This window comes from Callionymus lyra, chromosome 1 (genome assembly GCF_982586985.1).
Source record: "Callionymus lyra chromosome 1, fCalLyr1.hap1.1, whole genome shotgun sequence".
Classification (NCBI taxonomy): domain Eukaryota; kingdom Metazoa; phylum Chordata; class Actinopteri; order Syngnathiformes; family Callionymidae; genus Callionymus; species Callionymus lyra.
This window is the reverse complement of record NC_141818.1, coordinates 30,825,961-30,846,176: the sequence shown is the minus strand read 5'-3', so window position 1 is coordinate 30,846,176 and position 20,216 is coordinate 30,825,961. Positions and strand designations below refer to the sequence as shown.

Sequence of the window (20,216 nt, the reverse complement as noted above, 5' to 3'; positions counted from 1 at the left end):
GCAGATATAAAACTAGTTATCAGGATATTTCGACTAACATGTATAATGTATGTATAATAATGTATCTACTACAGTATGTTATAAAACAGAAGACAGTTCTTGTAAAAACCAAACTTTTATGAACAGGGTAAGACATGAGTTTCTACAAGATCACAGGACAAACAGGTGAAAAGAAAGTTATTAAAACACTTAACTTAGGGGTTTATACATGAAATAAGAAGCTAATGTTGGACATCTCTAAATTCTGTCGTCGTGTTTGAGTGCAAGCTGTCCACCCTCGACGCTCATGTGGTTGTTGTGCAGGAACAGGATGGTGTCCAGGATCTCCGGGGGTAAGCCGTCCCTCCTGTAGGAGATCGCTCCTGGAGCGTTCTGTAAAAAGTAGTGCGTGCTGCTGATGATCACAGCCGGAGCCGCCAAAAAGACTCGGGCGACCTTCGCCAATATCGGGAACTGAACCGCCTTCGTCCTCCACCACTGCAGAGGCTCCACCCCCAAAGACGCCCCCTTTTCCGCTCTGAAGATTGATATCTCCATATCCACCGACTCCTCCACGGAGCTGTCTCGTCTCTTGGGCGTCGTCGAGAACAGGTCCCCGAGCAGGAACTCCATCCCGGAGAGCCGGGTGTGCGACGTGGACTCGTAGTCCGAGTCGTCCGCCTGCCCCGGGTCGCTGTCGTCGTAGAACTCTTCGGCCTTGGCGTCGCTGGGGCTGAAATCTTTGAGTCTCTTGCTGCGTCTGACCAGGTCACTGTCGGACTCCGACTCGGGCGACGGGCTCCTCTTCCCCTGGATTTTACTTTTCTGTCTGACCTGCTGCTCCCTCACAATCCTGACCGCCTCTTTCTTTAGCCAATCAAACGTTTCCTTTTGTTCCTTAGAGATAAAAACAATCAGAAATTTGTATAATCTTCATTTATACCGAGCATTTTCTTTGTTTATTTACAAATGTGATGAACTCACCCTTTCGTCCATGAACTGCAGCCCATGAAACTGGGGGTCCAAAGAACAGGCCACGCACATAACCCTGTTGATCTCCGGGTGGTTGTAGCAGCTCGCCAACTTCTGCCTTATCATCGTCTTCACCTCTTTTATGATCATGGACGAATCGCTAGGCTTGGACACTAGGTGGCGCGTGAGAAGACCGGTTAGAATGGGCTTGAGCAGACACAAGCGCGGGCGGTCCTCCTTGGTGAGGGTCCGGCACGCCACGTCCAGAGGTTTGAGTACGGAGCAAAGGTCCTCCATGGTCTTCCACACGGAGCGATGCGGTATGAACCCCGATGGGTCTTGACTGGACTGACTTTTGGTTTCTTTGACAAAGCCTTCGATTTCTTTCATGGCGTCGCATATGCTGCCCCTGTGCTTGGTAGCTGTGGTGAGCAGCGGGTACAGATTGTTCCAGGTGGGCTGGCAGTGAGCCCAGGACAACAGCTCCGCCTGCTCCTGTTTGGTCAGCATCGGTAAAAGGCTCTGGAAGTTGTGGGGATAGAAGCCGACGAACTGAGAAGACAACTGGACGAAGCAGGAAAGGAAACCCTGGAACTGAGAGAGGGTGTCGGAGATGACCGGGTGAGCCATGACTTCATCGACGCAGTTTTGAACAACGCTGTAAAAACACGGGACTGGGGGCAGCGCCTCGCTGGATTGGCCCGGCTCCTGAAAACCCTGCTCGTCTGGCGTCCTCGAGTCGTCCCTCTCAAGAAAGGTGGTGGAGTTTGGGTGATGGGTACCTTCGGCGCTCTCGCTACATCTCTCCGTTTTTATTGACCTGGAGTGCATCTTGTTTCTGCCTTCGCCACCGACCAATATCAAGTTGGGTTGGGAGATCCCCCACTCCCGAGCCATGACCTTCACCTGCGCCTCCACGGCCTCCAGACTCACCGCGTTGTCGTTCAGGGGCAGAGTCGACAACGCCAGATTCCGAAAACTAAAGCATGGGTCGATGAAGTGACTCCAAAGTGTGAGGTACCTCACGGCTCTACCCTGCCAGTTGTGGTTCCAGATATCCACACTTATCGAGACCGAGTGGGAAACGTCTCTCGTGTTGTTTATCCGTCCACTCCGCCGGGGTTCGTCCTCGATGGGAGCGGTGTGGTCCAGCATCAGGTCCACCTCTCTGCTGTCGGACTTCCCCCTCAGCAGCTGAGCCAGGCTCATCTTACCCTTGGCGTGCTGCTCCCTCAGGAGGACTTCCAGGAGGGACGGCAAGGGCAGCACCTTGTAGTAGGAGGGCAGCAACGTGCCCACCAACTGTTTGAAACCTTCTCCTTCCACCAGACCCACGGGATGGAGGTCCTGGATGAGGAAGTTGGCGATGGCGTCCGTCACATTTGCGGGCAGCAGAATGGCCGAAGTCATCAACGCGCCGGGGTTTGAAAGGACACGTTGTTGACCTGCGTCGAGACAAATCCTACGATGAGATTTAAACGTCTCTTTTCCTTTACCAGCATTTACGATGAAGACTTTTACAAATCCACAAAAACAATCCAATAAAAATAGACTTTGAACTCTTAATACCAGGTCTGTTCTCAAATTCAGAACCATAATTGTGCTTGATTTAATGTTATATCTGTTGTTTTATTTGAATTAAATAAGCCTGTTCTCAATAGTGCTGAACAAAGGAATCATCATAATTATACTGTATTTTGTTCATTTTCAATCATACTTATTATAGACAATGAAGGCATTTACCCATTGGTCAGGTTAAAGATAGAAAATGTTTTTTTATACAATACTTTGAAGTTAATTATGTATATTTATGCAACCCAACTTTGGTTTTAAAGAATATATTTTTAAATAAATTAAATAATGAATACATGATTATATCTTTAGTTGATGATTTATATTCATGTTTTGAGAGACACTTTTTTTTCGAATGTATCTTTAATTACTTTAAAATGATGAACGTCGCTATAACTAAGAATCGGTCAAAACCTACGACACCTGAGGCAGTGAATTATATATATTTGAAAAAAAAATGGAGACGATGGAGAGAGTGGTCTATAAATGGAGATTAAAATATCAATGTGTAGAGACAGACTTTTTAACATGATTGTGCGTTTTCTTAGGTGATGCTAATATTTTCACAATGAGAAACTTTTATTGCCACAACATGGTATTTTCTGTAGCGTCAGTACAGAACAAAAGAATGAAATAAGTAAGAAATTTTTATTTGTATAGCGCTTTTCCAGACCAGGGTCACAAAGCGCTTTAACAATCAAAACAATACTTAATAAAGTATATACTATAAAGGGCAAGATAAAACTGATAAGGTCAAACATTCAGCTTGATGTCTATGTTATTTTAAAAAGATGACCATCATTATAACATAAATAAACCCCCTTTTATGTGTTTTCGTTTAGCAACCCTTCCAATGATACCAAGTTGTTGAAAGTGGAATTCAACAACAACAGAAAAGGTCTCACCTAAAATATTGAGCTCTGACTTTAATTATGAATTATTAAAGTTACACCGGTTTTAATAATCCGTAACTTTCTAAATTCTTATCACAGGAAAATGATACTTATACAAGTGGAATCTTCTTTTCAAGACCTGTCTGATAATACTACTCATCTTTAAATGTTTGTCTAATCAAACGTCATAACACATGATTAAATGAATACGTCATCTCTGAGTTCTAGCCACGTGACTCACTGCTGTGACGTCTGCGCGCGCACTCGGCCACGGCCTGGACGCCGCTACTGCTAGCTCGCGCGCTCTGGTAGGATCCTGCGTGCTTGGCGTTCAGGTGGTACTTGAGGCTGGAGGTGCTGCGGTGGTACGAGAAGTGCTTGTGGCAGAAGGTGCACACCACACACCCCCTGTCCACGGATCCGTCCGCGCGGATCTTATACGCAAACAGACCCTCCAGGGGACCCGACAGCGTCCGCTCGTCCACGTCCATCACCCGCGACGATCAGGACCGATCCTGGAGCGACGATCAAACGAGCGATTAATCCGCGTTAATTTCTCATTAACGACTATATTTATATATTGGTTTTTTTTAACAGCTGTCGGTGGCACAGTGATGCCGCGCGCCTCTTAGACAAATAACGCACGTATTGTTTTAACGCCGATTAATCCTACAATGAATCCTCGGCCCCGCCTTTCGGTTCACCGGAACTTGCCGAGCGAGTCACGTGACCGCGACGAATCTTCGTGATTTTTTTATGTATCGAGAAGTACATTTACTGTAATATTATATATTTTTTATCAACTGTACGATTTTTTTTTTAATGTTGGTTTATATGATTATTAAAACCTAAAGCTCTGACGTCACATGACTGAGATGTCAATCACAAATCAATTTCTCCAAAAATCTACTTGAAAATGTTGTGATATTTGGTGGATTAGTAGTCGACATCTTCTAGAAGAGACCCGAGGGAGTCATTTAATGTAACTTGTGATATTTACTGCCTATTATAGTGTCATAAAGTTATGCTTTAATTATACATTTCTATACAAATGTATTCTGCTTTTAAATTGTTATTATATTTAATTATTTCGCATCTTACTCTAACCTTTTTAAATAACGTGAAACCTTTGAACTGAGTGAAACAACAATAGATATGGCACAAAATAATGAATTATAACAAAAATAGATGAATAACAAACGTGCAGGTATGACCAGGTATGACCCTAAAAAGAAAGGATTACAAGGAAGACACAGATTATGTAAGGCTCTTAATTTGAAAGTCAATTTTTAAGCGAGAAACCTAAACTATGGATGACTCGACCGCAGTGTGACGTCGGTGCTTTTGCCGTGAAGAAAGATGCACATGCCTTTCGTCGCTTTTGATTGGTTGATATTCTGTGGTGCCTTCTGTGATTGGCTAGATTTATGCAAAGAGGACCAAAGTTTATTATCTTGAAATAAATAAATACAGAGTGTTGAATGGATAAATATAAACGAGAGGAGTGTCAGGTGTGGCGAGAGAATGGACGAAGAAAAATAAATAAAAACAGGAATTACGAAAAAAGATCAGGTGCAACTGATGTTTTAACACATCATTATTTTAAATTAAATATTAAATGTACTTTTTCGGGTGAACTCTGTGCTTTTGTTTTGGTTGTCATTATGTAAAATGTGTGATTCCCATGTTATTTGTATTCATTCATTTACGCTAAATAACTTTACTGAGTATAAGTTAAATATTTGGGTTTTTCCTACTATCAAGTTATTTAAATATACACTAAGATGATACTGATCCTGCACACATGTTTTAAAGTAATATATAAGAGTAGAAATACTGAGATAATTACTACATTATATATAGAAATAAGTACAAGAGTCAGTAACAATGAATATTCATCATTATTATGATGCATTTGTTGCCTCACCTTTGGTCTGGCTCGGGTCTCTGAGGGTGCTCTGGGTTCTGATCTGGTGTTTGTTGATCAGGTGGCTCTGGATGTCCTCCGCTCCTCTAGTGCAGCTCACATGTTCCCCGCAGAGTTTACAAACTGCCAGACTCCGGTCCAGCGGGCGACCCGCGGGGTCCGCCTCGAACCCGACGAAGTACCAGCAGCTGCCGGCCCTGGCGTTGGTGCTCACCAGTTTCTCGGTACCGGGCATGAAGTCGTACTTGTCCGACGGGTGTGAGGGCAGCGGGGAGCTGGAGGACAGGGCGGAGATGTTGGTGGAGTCGATGAGTGTCTCCGGCGTGGACATGGGGGTGACTTCACTCATGACCGGCATGGGACTCTGTGATTGGCTGCAGTCGGACCACAGGGAGGAGCTACTGGGCTCCGGCAGGGTGACCAACTGAATGTCCTGCAGGAGGCGCAGAACTGACTCTTTGTCCCCAAGTTCACATTTCACATTCTCACCTGCAACAAAACAAAGATGAACCCGGTTAGCAACGCTCATCGCACTCCTGCTGAACCGTGTTGTGTTATCAGTTTTATCTTGCCCTTTAAAGTATATACTTTATTGAATATTGTTTTGATTGTTTATGCGCTTTGTGACCCTGGTCTGGAAAAGCGATTTCGATTTAATATGAAATCGTTTTTTCCAATGTATTTCTTCTCTTATACAGGAAATAATAAATATTACCATAAACAAATGATATCACATACATGTTTTTGTCTTTGCGAAGGTTGAGATGAAGACAAATTAAACATACTTGGAGATAAAAGGGAGAAAGTTGATTTGTTTTATTGTAGATTTTACCAAGAAACCTTTACACCGTAAAAAGCATTTGTATGCTTACTGTAGCATACTGTATTACATATTTTTACACTGTAATATGTAGTTTTACACGTTTATGCATAAATAAAATATCTACTTTTACAGTTTATTTGGTACATGAACAATGCAATTAAGTATATTTTAACTGCTATGAATATTTTTACACTATAATATGCATTCCTATAATACACATTGTTAGACTATGATAAGTAGGTTTATAATATATCACGCATGACTATAATATGTATTTTTACAGTGTAATGAGTATTTTTGAATAATACGCTTCGCTACAATACATGTCTTTCACACTGTGGTAAGTAGTTTTACAATCTATTATGCATGACTATAATATGTATTTTTCTGTATATTAGTATTTATGAACTGCCATAAATACTGTTACACAATAATACACTTCGCTACAATACATGTTTTTTACATTGTGGTAAGTAGTTTTACAATCTATTATGCATTACTACAATACTTTACGGTTTTTCACTGTAAAAAAAAGTGTTTTTACACAGCAATATGTCTTTTTACACTAGAATACATATTACTTATCTGTAATATGTACATTTACATTGTCAAAACTATTTTCATTCTGAAATAAGAATTTTTACACTGAAATATTTTTACAGGGTAAACTGTAATTAGTATTAATACACTGTGAAACTGACATTTAGATTTAAACTGCAACAGAAGCAAAAGGAAAATGTTATTTTTTATAATGTTGACCTTTTGAAACACCTTCCTCCTCGGTTAATTAGATATATATATATATATATATATATATATATATATATATATATATATATACACACATGTCAAATTTTCTCAACTAGCAGATGCAGCATCACAAGACTTATGTACAAAAGCACCACTTTACTGGGTCATATTTTTAAAAATATATATATATTTTGCATTTTAAACTTTACATTTCAAAGCCTCAAAGTGAAGTTTCAAGTCAAACAGCTCGATCTTCAGAAAAGAGGGAATTGATATTTGCACTTTTTTGACTATAAACATTTTTGGGAGGAAAGTTTCACCCATTCACCCATTCTCACCCATTCCCAGGCCCAGTAATGAGGCATAGTCCTTCCCGATCCAGACCCGGAGCTGAGCTCCTTCAGGGATATGCTGCGACACTTTGTAGTAAATACGTCGGTAGAACTGGAAGACGACCAGGTTGTGATGCTCCTCACTGCTGGTATATGAGACGTACCTGCAATCAAAGGTGGAACCTTAAACACATCCCAGACTGTGGATATTCATCCTGTGTTCCAATGAAAAAGCAGAAAATAGATGTGATGCAGAAAGATGGAAAGTGACACTAAATCTCACCTCATCCAGTTTGATTTATCTTCGTCAGCTGCGTCCACGTAGACGAACGAGGCGTCGTCCCTGATCTGAAAATCAAACAAAGCTTCATCGCTCGATTGGAAAGATCAGAAGGTCACTCTTTGTTTGGTTCCTGGAACCTTTATGAGGGAAGACCATTTTTAAAACCAACTCAAACCCTTTATAAAAGGTTTTCTAAAGTTCTTGAACTTTTTTCAACGTAAAGTGATAGAGATAGAGATGATAATTGTTTTTTTGTTTTTTAAATGGTTTGTTTTATTGATATTTAATAATGGAATGGGAATATGGCCACAATAAAAAGAGGCCACTGGTCATCGAAAATCAAACTGCAACCACATTATTATAGAAACTCTTTTTAGGCCATATTTTTTAGATTTTAACAGAAAACTTTTAAACAGTAATACACATTTTTACACTAATGAATATGTTTACACTAAAATTAACATTGCTATGATACATAGTTTTACACTATAATACACATTGCTTTAATACATATTTTTACACTGTAATAAGCATTGCTATAATACATATTGTTACACTGTAATACCTATAATATATATCATTATACTGTACTAGCTATAATTGCATTTAAAAGCATTGCTACAATACATATTGTAACACTGTAATAGCTAAAATACATATTACTACACTGTTATAGCTAAAATACATATTGTTATACAGTAATAGCTAAAATACATATTGCTACACTGTAATAGCTAAAATACATATTGTTATACAGTAATAGCTAAAATACATATTGCTACACTGTAATAGCTAAAATACATATTGTTATACAGTAATAGCTAAAATACATATTGCTACACTGTAATAGCTAAAATACATATTGTTATACTTTAATAGCTATAATACATATTGTTACACTGTAATAGCTATAATACATATAGTTACACTGTAATAGCGATAAAAATACATATTGTTACACTGTAATAGCTGTAATACATAATGTTACACTGTAATAATGATAATACATATTGTTACACTGTAATAGCTAAAATACATATTGTTACACTGTAATAGCTATAATACACATTGTTACACTGTAATAGCGATAAAAATACATATTGTTACACTGTAATAGCTATAATACATATTGTAACACTGTAATAGCGATAAAAATACATATTGTTACACTGTAATAGCTGTAATACATAATGTTACACTTTAATAATGATAATAAATATTGTTACACTGTAATAGCTATAATACATATTGTTACACTGTAATAGCGGTAAAAAAAACAAATTGTTACACTTTAATAGCTATAATACATATTGTTACACTGTAATAGCGGTAAAAATACATATTATTAGACTGTAAAAGCTATAATACATATTGTTACACTGTAATAGCTATAATACATATTGTTACACTGTAATAGCGATAAAAATACATAATGTTACACTGTAAAAGCTATAATACATATTGTTTCCCTGTAATAGCGATAAAAATACATATTGTTACACTGTAATAGCTGTAATACATAATGTTACACTGTAAAAGCTATAATACATATTGTTTCACTGTAATAGCGATAAAAATACATATTGTTACACTGTAATAGCTATAATACACATTGTTACACTGTAATAGCGATAAAAATACATATTGTTACACTGTAATAGCTGTAATACATAATGTTACACTGTAATAGCGGTAAAAATACAAATTGTTACACTGTAACAGCTATAATACATATTGTTACACTGTAATAGCGATAAAAGTACATATTGTTACACTGTAATAGCTGTAATACATAATGTTACACTGTAAAAGCTATAATACATATTGTTGCACTGTAATAGCTGTAAGAATACATATTGTTACACTGTAATAGTGGTAAGAATACATATTGTTACACTGTAATAGCTGTAATACATAATATTAAACCGTAATAGCTATAATACATATTGTTACACTGTAATAGCTGTAAAAATACATATTGTTACACAGTAATAGTGGTAAAAAAAAATACATATTGTTACACTATAATAAGAATTACTAAAATACGTATTGTTTCACTGTTTTAGCTATAATATATATTGTTACACTGTAATAGCTATAATACATATTGTTACACTATGATAGCTATAATACATATTGTTACACTATGATAGCTATAATACATATTGTTACACTATAATAGCTATAGTACATATTGTTACACTATAATAGCTATAATACATATTGTTACACTATGATAGCTATAATACATATTGTTACACTATAATAGCTATAATACATATTGTTACACTGTAATAGCTATAATAAATATTGTTACACTATGATAGCTATAATACATATTGTTACACTATGATAGCTATAATACATACTGTTACACTATAATAGCTATAGTTCATATTGTTACACTATAATAGCTATAATACATGTTGTTACACTTTAATAACTATAATAAATATTGTTACACTGTAATAGCTATAATAAATATTGTTACACTGTAATAGCTATTATATATATTGATACACTTTAATAACTATAATAAATATTGTTACACTGTAATAAGCAGTACCCTGCTGATGTCACTGCTCATCTGAGGGTCAATACATTGGATCAATCCCTTTATTCATGTTGCTGAAGCCCTTTTATGTGCCATTGGTTCTGCACGCTAGAGAACATGTGATACGTTTGCAACCCTGTGAGTTTATTTATATTTGAGTGATGACATCGACCCTATTAAAACTTGAACGATCGCAGTGACAAGTATTATATCTTGGTTGACTCACCGCCCAGGCATACTTAAGGCAGGGAGGCATCTGTGCTCGGCAAACCTCTCCGATGTACGGTCCAAAAATCACACCTTGCTGTAGGTGGCACTTGGCAAAAACCTTCATCAGCTCCTCACTCGATGGCCCCGCAGCCGAGGACCCCGTGACGCCACACAGCTCGAGGCAGGAGGGCAGAGACAGGACGGCTCTGGAGGGGCCGCCGTGGAGCCACGGCTCCCCAGGAGGCAACACAGCATCGGGGACATAGTTCTGATTGGAGACAGGCTGAAGGAGGGAAGTCTCCTCAAAATATTCTTCACTGTTTAAATCCAAACCTGAGTGCGAGAAGAAGTACTTTAGTGTGATTTGGATCCTTCACAAATGACTTGTGTTCAACATTTATTTTTCTTTGTTTTAATAAAGTCACATAAACAGGAGTGATTAACATTCTCACGCTTATATTTACCACTTTAATACTTTTTTTTTAAACCGAGCAAATCACAGAAGGCACCACAGAATATTAACCAATCAGAATCAAGGTAAGGCAGGTCTATCTTTCATTCCAGCACCACTACACACAACACAAAGACACTGAGCGTCGTAACCTAAAAACATTTGAACATAACAGCGCCGTCATCGCACTGCGGTCAAGCTTTCTGTAGTTTGGGTTTCTCCAGTCGTGAGCTGCACTTAAATCGAGAATCTATAATTTCGCAACTCACCAAAAACCATTTAGAAATAGGCAATAAACTTCAGAATTTCAAATTAAGAGCATTGAATCAGCTTCTTCCTTGTGATCCTTCATTATCACGTTAGTGTCATCACTAATGCAATGACATTTCTCTCTTTTTTATTTATTTTTTCACAGAGTTAATAGGTTTTATCATTATCATTTAAAATGGAAAGTTTATTATGGGAGATCAAATTTGACCATATTTGAATGAAGAATTGTAGAGAAATTGGTCATCAAAACATAATAATGTAATATTATTAAAAAAAAACATAGGAAAATGTTGTCGGAACATGATCTGAAGCTTGTAATCCATGTGTTTGTGTCTTCTCGCCTGGACTATTGCAACAGTTTGTTTTCATGTCTAAACAAGAAGGAGCTGTCTCTCCTGCATTTGATTCAGAACTCTGCAGCAAGAATTCTGACCCGCTCTAGTAGAAGAACTCACATTTCTCTGATCCTTAAAACTCTTCACTGGCTGCCAGTTTCTTTCAGGATCAACTTTAAAATTCTGGTTCTTACTTTTCAGAGCTATTCATGGTCAGACTCCTCCTTTTGGAGACGTTTTTATTTGTTCAGGCTTTTTCTTGATTTTCTGGAACTCCTGTTGTGTTATCAGTTTTATCTTGATCTTTAAAGTATAAACTTTATTGAATATTGTTTTGATTGTTTAAGCGCTTTGTGATCCTGGTCTGGGAAAGCGCTATTCAAATAAAAATTACTTACTTACTTACTAATATGTGGGTAAAGATGACAGGTTTGTGATGCTAGGAATCAATATTTATCTCCAGTTACGATCAATAACTGCCATAGTTCTCTTCTACACTATTGTCCCAAATAAACAATTCAACACAGACCTTTAGAGAAATGAGTCATTATAATCATATTTAAAAAATCTTATTCATATGTCATCTTGTGAAAGTTGACAGTCCTGCACTTCAGTGAGATCCTTGTTTTCATGGATCAGGTTTCGCTTACTTTCAGGTGTTTTCATTTAACAACAGGTTCACACACTCAAGTGTCTGATGTTACACTGGGTCTCGCTAGCAGTGATCGCTGGATGGGGTCTCACCGTGAGTGTCCAGCACGGCCCCGGGGGTCGTGAGGAGACTGCCCTCGAAGAAATCCGCTCGATGTCGTCGCTTCAGATGACTTCTTAGGTTGGTCGTGTTTCCGCCCTTCGCCAGAACAATCTTCCTGCACAGGCGACAGATGGCCTCGCCGCTGTTCAACGGACGTCCGTTCTCGTCCGCCTTCAAGCCGAAGTAGAGCCAGACGAGCGACTTGCCTCTGGGTTTGCTCACCAGGTCCATGTTGGTAGATCTCTCTGGACCCGAGGTCCCGGACTCAACGGGACCTAGAGCTACAGCAGCTAGAGTTGGGAAAAATGGCATCGCTACCGGGAGTTGAAGTAGGACCTCCAAGATGAAGGATCAGGACGAGGAGCAGTCGGTGAACAATGGATTACTGCATCTTAAGATTGAAGCGACTGCACTCGGACAGATCGTGAGATAATAGCGAAATTGGATTGAAACCGCGCTCTATGTGCTCCATTTCTATGTCACCTACGTCAATATATGCCGACAATGACAGCGAGCTGCGACAGCGGTGGGTTGCCAGGTTGCTTTGCGTACCTTTTCTTTATTATTATTACTTTTTAATGAATGTAACGCGGTTGAGTTTAAATATTTGCCAAATATCTTGGTGAACTATTTACTTACTTAAATAAATCCGCGTTAAATAAATATATATATATATTTTTAAAAATACATCGCCACGTCTTTTGTATCGATTCAAATAAATGTCAAACATATTGAAACACGCATCGTGTGGCTGAAAAAAAAAACATTTGGTCAATAATTGTTTGAGTCATACATCCACCATTAGAAAACAGAACGCAGGGAACGTCTGTAAGGAGGGATAGTAACACGGCAACCCAAACTCCAGCGTCTACACCGGAGAAGGTTTCATTTGAACGTCGGCTTCAGAAAATATCAACAACAACGTCGTCACAGGTGGGCTCGAAATGAAAGTCACACACTATCCTGATAATGTGTCGTTCGTCGTTATGTTTTAAAAAAAAAAAGATGTTGCCTAACAGCGGTTTGGGAAATTGTTTGCGTTACGCCATGCTAAGAACTTTACTAGCATCACCTGCTAACACGTTTAGCATCGAACACACCTGCGGTTGAATAGCGTTTACACGTCAAATACAATGATAACAAGAACAAGAGACAACACACGTCACACTGAAGGGAAATGTGAACCTTCGTAAGAATGTGTCTCGCTCCTGTTTTATGGCCATGTTGGCTACCCGTAGTTCACTCTCTCTTCGTGGACAGCTCGTTGCCAGGGCGACCCTGGTCAACCCAAGCAGTAGTGGATGGTCGAGCAGAGGCTTGAAAGAATGGCCGTGTGTCTCCCTCCTGACTCGTCTGCGGTGGTGGTCGCGCTGGCCCACGTGAGGGAGCTGGAGACCCATCTCAAGGAGACCCTCTTCCTCTCCTCACCTGAAACGAGCGTCCACCTGGAGGCCATATCCGCGGCTGTCACGGAGCTGGAGGCGGCCAGATGTGCCGCCGACCAACAGGTGCGGCTCCAGGCGACTGAGATCGACAAGCTTAGACGCCACGTCGTCGACGTCCGGGAGCAGACGTGCCGACACATGATGACGGAGGTCAGGGCGGTCAGAAGATGTCACGCCGAGGAGATCGAGGCTCTCGGGAAACATCTGGACTCCATCTCCAAGAGACGGGAAGAGGCCGTGAACCTGCAAGAGGACATACTGAGTCAGAATGACGCTCTACAGATGCAGGTGGGGGAGTTGAAGGAAGAGCGGATACGATTAACAGCTGCTTTAAAAGATCAAGTCACAATTAAACGTAACCTAGAGAAGAGTCTGGATCGTTCTCTAAAGCAGGCGGAGAAACAGAAGCGCTGCTCTGCTGCGGCGGCTGAAGACATGGCAAGACTGCAGAGTCGCTTTCAAATGGAAAGAGAAAACTTCTTGTCGGAGAGAGACGCGCTGTCTGCAGCCGCTCGGCTGACTGAGGAAAAGGTGCTGCAACAGAAGCAAGTCGTGCTCACAAAAGGGAAAGTTCTGGACGGGGTTAATCAGAAGAAACTAGATAGCATTAACCACCTCGGTGACTTCATGGTTCACGTGGCCCGGCTGAAGAGCGACATGCATGAGAAGGCGGTGGCCCTGTGCCAGCGTGAGGAACAATTGAGAGCGGAGATCCAGAAGCAAAAACAACTGAGGCAGGAGAGCGAACGTCTGAGGCATGAATCATCCAGAATGGAGGATAGTTACAAAGCGTCTCTCTGTGATGGTAGAGCGGAGCTGGAAGAGCTGGAAGGCTTGATGGAGAGTGACCTGGGTTCAAAGATGCCACTCCAGGACTCGGTCGATCGGATGTCAGGGGCGTTGCAGGTTCAACTGGAGAAAGAGAGAAAGATAAAAGAGGAGCATCAGCTGGTAAAGCAGCAGCTGGAGAGGTCGGAGTTGCACCTGGAAGTTTGCCTCGCCTCCAACCTTGGACACAAACAGGAGGCCAGTGATCTGGATGGTAAAATCCAAGACCTTCATGAAGCTGCCGATGTCTTCGAGGAGACGCTGGAGGATCATCTCAAAGAGTTGCGTGAACGAATAGACGAGGAGAACCAAAACATTGATCATCTGGAAAAGGAAAAGCGAGATCTTTGTCAACTCTTAGAGAAAGTACAGGTAGAGCAGGAGCGACAGGTGACCACAATATCCTCAGATACTAGTCAGATGATGAGGCGGCACAGTGAGCTGCAGCGCGAGGAGCTGGAGTTCCTGCACCTTCACCCCGATTACGCCCACCCTGACCAACTGCTGAGCCACATGACTTCATGTGAGCGCGAGTACAAGCGGTTGGATCATCTGCACACGCAGGAGATCATGAAGTGCAACACAGAGACTCAAACCATCTCCGACAATATCTGCCAGAGGCTGCAGTTGTTGGAGGAGGAAGAAAAAAACATGATGGAAATTGAAGCTAAGAACACCAAATTGCGATCCAGGCTCCACGGCCTGCAGAGGCACTCCTCAGAGATGAAGAGCAGAGGCCACCATCTTGAAACGTCCATTCAAAAGCTGAGGGAGAACACAAGCATGTTGTTGAGGAACCAAAAGCAGGGGAGAGCAGAGCTGGAGAAGGCGAGAGCAGAACACACACTCAGGCTCCATCAACAGGCCGCTGAGCTGAACCGAGTAGAGGTGGCCATCTTTAACTATGAGGCCAAGCTGGAGCAGGTGAGACGGCAGAACGGCCTCATACGTCTGCAGAACAGAAAGATGACCAAGGAGGTCAGGCGCTCCACACAGAGCGTAGACTTCTATAAAACCCAGAGGCAGCTGCTCACTGACCACACACAGAAGGTAGTGGAGCGACTACACACCGCATGGAGGAAGGACCAGCTTCTGATGGAACGCAGCCGGAGCAGACACTGTGTCCTCCTGACTGTTTTGGAGGATACCTTGAACCGGTTGAAGGCTGACGGCGACCTTCTCTGGCAGGTCACTTATCAACCAGTAACTGAATTCAGAGAGAGAACGCGAGCAGAGTATGGAGCAACACTGGGTTAAAGTTCTTGATTTGTTATACGTTGATGTTTTTCAGGAGCGCACTAACCTTCTCTTCCGGAGCAAAATTGTGTTGTGTTTTCATACGTGTATATACAGTATATCTCCATTAACACACATAACTGTAATTATTGTTCTCCTTTATTTAAAGACAAATATATTCATTAAAAACCTGTGTATTACACATTTTTAACATTTGAATCTTATTTATGTTTGGATATACTGTATTTCTTACAGTACTATTGGCTTTGAGGTAGTTTTTGTGCGTGTGTTCATGTGCACAATAAGATCATGAGATCTGTCGTTGTTTATACAAAATAAATGTTTCTTTCATGTATGACAAATGGCTTGTGTCAAGATGGATTTGTTTTCCTTTAGGTTGACTTATTTTTGGAATTAATCACTAGTGTAATAATTGTGTTTGTTTTTTTTCTCCTTTTTGTGCGACATGACGCTTTCGTCCAGCAGGTGGCGGTAGTAGCTTTGTTTTCCTTCGCGGCACCTGCTCCTGTCTTTCATCTGCAGAGACGCTTTTCTCCAAACGCAGGCAAAGCCAAGTGACTGGACCTCAAGGACCACCTGGAGGGTTTCGGTGAAAAATGTGAGTAAGAAGACGTTTTTTGTATCGTTTCTTATTTTGTATGATTTATTACAAAAACTGTTAAATAATTTGGCAATTTTGGTCACTTTAGAAAAGTCAATGATCACCTGTTGTTGTGAAAGTTAACATTTTGAAACCACATTCCTCTCCTTTATCTCTTATCTCAGCCGTTCCTACTATCTTCCTTGTGTATTTAGTGCGTTAAATTGAGTGGCGCACGTCTTTTGTTGTCCACTGACGCATGATACACTCGCTTTTATTGTCAAAGGCTGTGCGCGTTCTTGTTTGATCCAGTTTTTTTCTGTGACAACCGTGAATGTTCCACCATAAACACTTGCGTTATGTGTGTGGTGGGGTTCATTTTATCTTCGTTTAGAAGGTTGTGTTTTCAAATCTGTGTGTTCCAATCATTAGCGTTTTTTTTGATCAAAACTTAAAATTTGGCTAAAAATGCATTTAAATAGTGAGGTTTAAATTATTTATATTTAATGGAAGATAATTATTTGTATAACCTTTTTTTTCTACTGCACATTTACCGAGTATTACATATAAATAACTATATATCTTGCCTAAGAAGTCGCTGGGATGTGGCAGCTAAACTGCAGTTTCGTGGAACCTTAGGTGTAACAAACCACATGCATTCTTTTTAAACAAAATATAAAGGCTCTTAAGTATATTTGTACTTTATATGAAAACATGACTGTTCAAATCAGACCAATCGCGACTCGAGGTACAAATCTAATCATGTCAAAAGGTTACAGCCATGACTGATTGATACTGGAACATCCACACACTTCAAATGATTTAATCTTGTCGTGTAAAACCATCATTAAACTCAATAAAAAAAAGCACAGTTGGTCACGAAAGATCATAAATGACGTTCAGTAATAAGAGGTGCAGTGAACCCTCATGATCTCCTTGAGCTGTTATTTGGCTCATTGCCATCTGTCCAGAGCAAAGTCAACCCGGGTGTGTGACCCACAAGTGTCTCCGCCTGTGACATTCTGTTTGACCTGGTGACTGGTAACTACCGCCCACCCCCGCCCCCTCCGTCTAGCAGAGGCGTCATAAGGGCAGCGTCCAGTCAGACTTCTATACACGCCTGTAGAAGCGATCAGCGTCTGGTTCAGCAGGAGACGGTAGCGATGGACACGATGGGTGAGAAGTCGGTCGATTGTGTTTGTGTCCGGAGGTTCGGCTTCTGTTTTAAATTCCCTTTTTCTCACTTAAAATACGGCTTCCCTTTCTCTTCTGTTTGTATAATCTTTCTCCCTGATTAACTCTTAGAAATGTCTTGTGAGGTCAAATGTTGTTTGTCCTATAAGTGACGTAGTTTGGCTTGACCCTGACGGATACACACAAGACACTGTGCAAATGTTGTTGTTGTTCACATGATGGCGGAACAGATGGTGTGCGTGCAGGCGAGTGTGTTTGTGTGTTTCTGATCACAGCTAAATTTTTAATGCCGTTGACAACAACAATAACCTTATTCATTCAACTCTATGTTGCATTTAATTGCTCCATATTTTGTTTTGATGCTTCCTTGTGTACTGTGGTTGTTGTGAGGAGCTGTCAAGCAAAAGAACAGAGAAAGGAAAGCAGCCTTCAAGTAATTGGACAAGAAAAAGTGAAAAAGGATTATTAAACCAAGACAATAAATGATTTAGTTTTGTACATTTATTCTCAATATTAGGTGATAGAACAACTAAATTGAATTTATATGGTCAATCATGAAAAAAGGATTGATACAACAAATGGTTTTATTTTATTATAAAAAGTTTCCTCTTAAAAGACCAAAATAAATCTTGTCCCAATAGGATTTTAAAAAGCATACATATACATAAACATATACATGCATATATATAATCAATCGCCATTATTATTATTAAGTAAGTAATACTGACTCATTCAAGAAACATCTCAAGACACTTTTATTCATGCAGGCTTTTCCTTGATTCTCTGAGACTCCTGTGTTGGTCTCGGTGTTATCTTGACCTTTAAAGTATATATTTTATTTTGTATTGTTTTGATTGTTTAAGCGTTTTGTGACCCTGGTCTAGAAAAGCGCTCTATAAATACTAATTACGAGGATATAAAGTGGAACTAACAGGGTTAATACTAAAGTAACGCGTGGAGCTGTTGTTGACAGACTGTGGTCTCTTCATCTCAGTGTGTCTAATGGGAGGTGGCGCCACCAAACTAAACGGCGCCCTCTGCAACAACCCGCCCCAAGGCCACCCCATCCTGCAGCAGCCCGAAGACTCTGACCTTGACCACAATCTCTGCAAGGTGACTCCCTTACCTACGGCGTGTTTTTCCTCTTCTGAGGCGTCGATCTGACGTCGTCGAACATGTGACTTGCAGGAGTGGAATGGGGTCCCTGCCAGGTCCTTCGATCCAGGTGCGGTGCTGCGGCACTGTGAGGAGGCTCTCGGGGAACAACCGGCTCGAATTAGGAGAAAGTTTGTGCATTCTTTCCATGCGGAGGGCAGTCCTATAAGGGTGATGCAGTGGAACATACTAGCCCAAGGTAGCCTGAGATCAATAATGTGTTGGTGAAGCTTTGTGAAGAATCGTTTTCCAAACTCGGTAGATGGCGCTGTTGGCTTCCTTTTATGATGATATTCAGCAAAGAGCGCCATCTAGTGGTCATGCCTCATGAAGCTTCATCAGCGCATCACTAAATCAAAGAGGATTGAGAAATATAAAGCTAAAACGTTCATCGGTCTTCTGTCTGCAGCTCTGGGAGAAGGTCTGGACGGCTTTGTCCACTGTACACGTGAGGCTCTCAGCTGGTCGCGAAGGAAGTACCTGATCCTCGAGGAGGTCCTCACCTATCGACCTCAAATTCTGTGCCTGCAGGAAGTGGACCACTACTATGACACCTTGCAGCCTGTCCTGACCCGATTGGGCTACAGCAGCACTTTCTGCCCGAAGCCGTGGTCGCCATGTCTGGACGTGGAGGGTAACAACGGGCCGGACGGCTGCGCGCTCTTCTTCGACCAGGCCCGGTTCGAGTGCCTGGACAGCACCCACCTCCGGTTGTGTGCCATGAGAATCCCGACCAATCAGGTAGGCTCAAGCGAGGGAAGTCAGACCAAGAACTGTATTGCTGGAGTGTTCTCCTAACAGGTTGCCGTGGTGATGGTGCTGCGCTGCAGGACCACCAGTAGATGCTTCTGCGTGACTGCGACCCACCTGAAGGCCCGAACCGGCTGGGAGTGGCTCCGCAGCTCTCAGGGAGCGGACCTTCTCCGGCAGATCCAAAATGTGCTCCAGAAACACGGCACCGACACCCCTCTCTTCGTATGTGGGGATTTCAACGCCGTCCCATCTGAGGAGGTCTATCGCCACTTCAGCTCTTGTCCTCTGGGCCTGGACTCGGCTTACAAGAAGCTCAGCAAAGACGGGCTGACGGAACCTCAGTACACGACGTGGAAAGTCCGACCCACTGGGGAGTGCTGCAGCACCCTGGACTATATATGGTACTCCAAGAACACACTGAAGGTCGCGGCCGTGCTGGACATGCCTACCGAAGACCAGATTGGACCAAACAGACTTCCGTCCTTCTCTTACCCGTCTGACCATCTATCTCTGGTGTGTGACTTCACCTTCAGTGAAGGCAACAAGAGGAATTGAACCTTCTGTAGCTCGCTGCAGACATGTCACGATGCACCCGGGTTGTGCCAAGTCTACTTAACCCTCGTCATCTCAGGGTCAAGGTGACCCAGAGGCCTGAAATCAAATGTAAGTGTTTTATCCCTTGGGTTGCTTCTGGGTCAAGGTGAATGACCTCCACCACTCCATGTGTCTATGGAAGCCAGGGAGGTCGTTCCCCTTGACCCAGAAGCAACAAAAGGGATAAAACAATTACATTTGATTTCGGTCCTCTGGGTCACCTTGACCCTGAGACGACACAAGGTTTAAAGACGGAGCTTCCTTTGTTTTCAAACGATGCAATTTTCTGTTGAGTGCTGCTGTGA

At 41.4% G+C, this 20,216-nt stretch overlaps 3 protein-coding genes across 4 annotated transcripts; 2 read left to right on the top strand and 1 right to left on the bottom strand.

The window, feature by feature from the left end:
• Positions 1-33: 33 nt before the first annotated feature.
• LOC148088914 (E3 SUMO-protein ligase ZBED1-like) lies at positions 34-12,514 on the bottom strand. Its single transcript, XM_087801203.1, has 7 exons — positions 12,096-12,514; positions 10,312-10,628; positions 7,532-7,596; positions 7,255-7,412; positions 5,344-5,832; positions 964-2,396; positions 34-876 (listed from the first exon to the last, which is right to left on the bottom strand). Exons 1-7 carry the CDS (start codon positions 12,415-12,417, stop codon positions 238-240), a joined length of 3,423 nt encoding a protein of 1,140 aa, XP_087657329.1. The 5' UTR covers positions 12,418-12,514; the 3' UTR covers positions 34-237.
• A 443-nt stretch (positions 12,515-12,957) lies between these two features.
• Positions 12,958-16,088, top strand: ccdc175 (coiled-coil domain containing 175). The gene is made up of 2 exons (XM_087801174.1): positions 12,958-13,038; positions 13,366-16,088. The coding sequence occupies exon 2, from the start codon at positions 13,407-13,409 to the stop codon at positions 15,633-15,635; it is 2,229 nt and encodes a 742-aa protein (XP_087657300.1). The 5' UTR covers positions 12,958-13,038; positions 13,366-13,406; the 3' UTR covers positions 15,636-16,088.
• LOC148088912 (nocturnin-like) lies at positions 12,960-19,928 on the top strand. Of its 2 annotated transcripts, none has more exons than XM_087801192.1 (6): positions 12,960-13,038; positions 16,098-16,233; positions 18,404-18,522; positions 18,598-18,763; positions 18,974-19,305; positions 19,366-19,928. In XM_087801192.1, exons 3-6 carry the CDS (start codon positions 18,412-18,414, stop codon positions 19,870-19,872), a joined length of 1,116 nt encoding a protein of 371 aa, XP_087657318.1. In that variant the 5' UTR covers positions 12,960-13,038; positions 16,098-16,233; positions 18,404-18,411; the 3' UTR covers positions 19,873-19,928. The 2 variants fall into 2 exon arrangements, with proteins under 2 accessions (XP_087657318.1, XP_087657309.1); XM_087801183.1 differs by having other exon boundaries at positions 12,975-13,038; positions 16,101-16,233.
• Positions 19,929-20,216: the final 288 nt, after the last annotated feature.

What these genes read in the sequence shown, in the direction of transcription:
- LOC148088914 (XM_087801203.1), bottom strand. Translation starts at nt 12,417, where the DNA reads ATGCCATTTTTCCCAACTCTAGCTGCTGTAGCTCTAGGTCCCGTTGAG. An exon ending in ATTACTGGGCCTGGGAATGG is followed by an intron (nt 5,833 to 7,254) that starts GTGAGAATGGGT and finishes GTTTTGTTGCAG; the next exon opens with GTGAGAATGTGAAATGTGAA. An exon ending in AGACCCGAGCCAGACCAAAG is followed by an intron (nt 2,397 to 5,343) that starts GTGAGGCAACAA and finishes GTCTCGACGCAG; the next exon opens with GTCAACAACGTGTCCTTTCA.
- ccdc175 (XM_087801174.1), top strand. Translation starts at nt 13,407, where the DNA reads ATGGTCGAGCAGAGGCTTGAAAGAATGGCCGTGTGTCTCCCTCCTGAC.
- LOC148088912 (XM_087801192.1), top strand. Translation starts at nt 18,412, where the DNA reads ATGGGAGGTGGCGCCACCAAACTAAACGGCGCCCTCTGCAACAACCCG. An exon ending in GTGGAACATACTAGCCCAAG is followed by an intron (nt 18,764 to 18,973) that starts GTAGCCTGAGAT and finishes TTCTGTCTGCAG; the next exon opens with CTCTGGGAGAAGGTCTGGAC. An exon ending in TGAGAATCCCGACCAATCAG is followed by an intron (nt 19,306 to 19,365) that starts GTAGGCTCAAGC and finishes TTCTCCTAACAG; the next exon opens with GTTGCCGTGGTGATGGTGCT.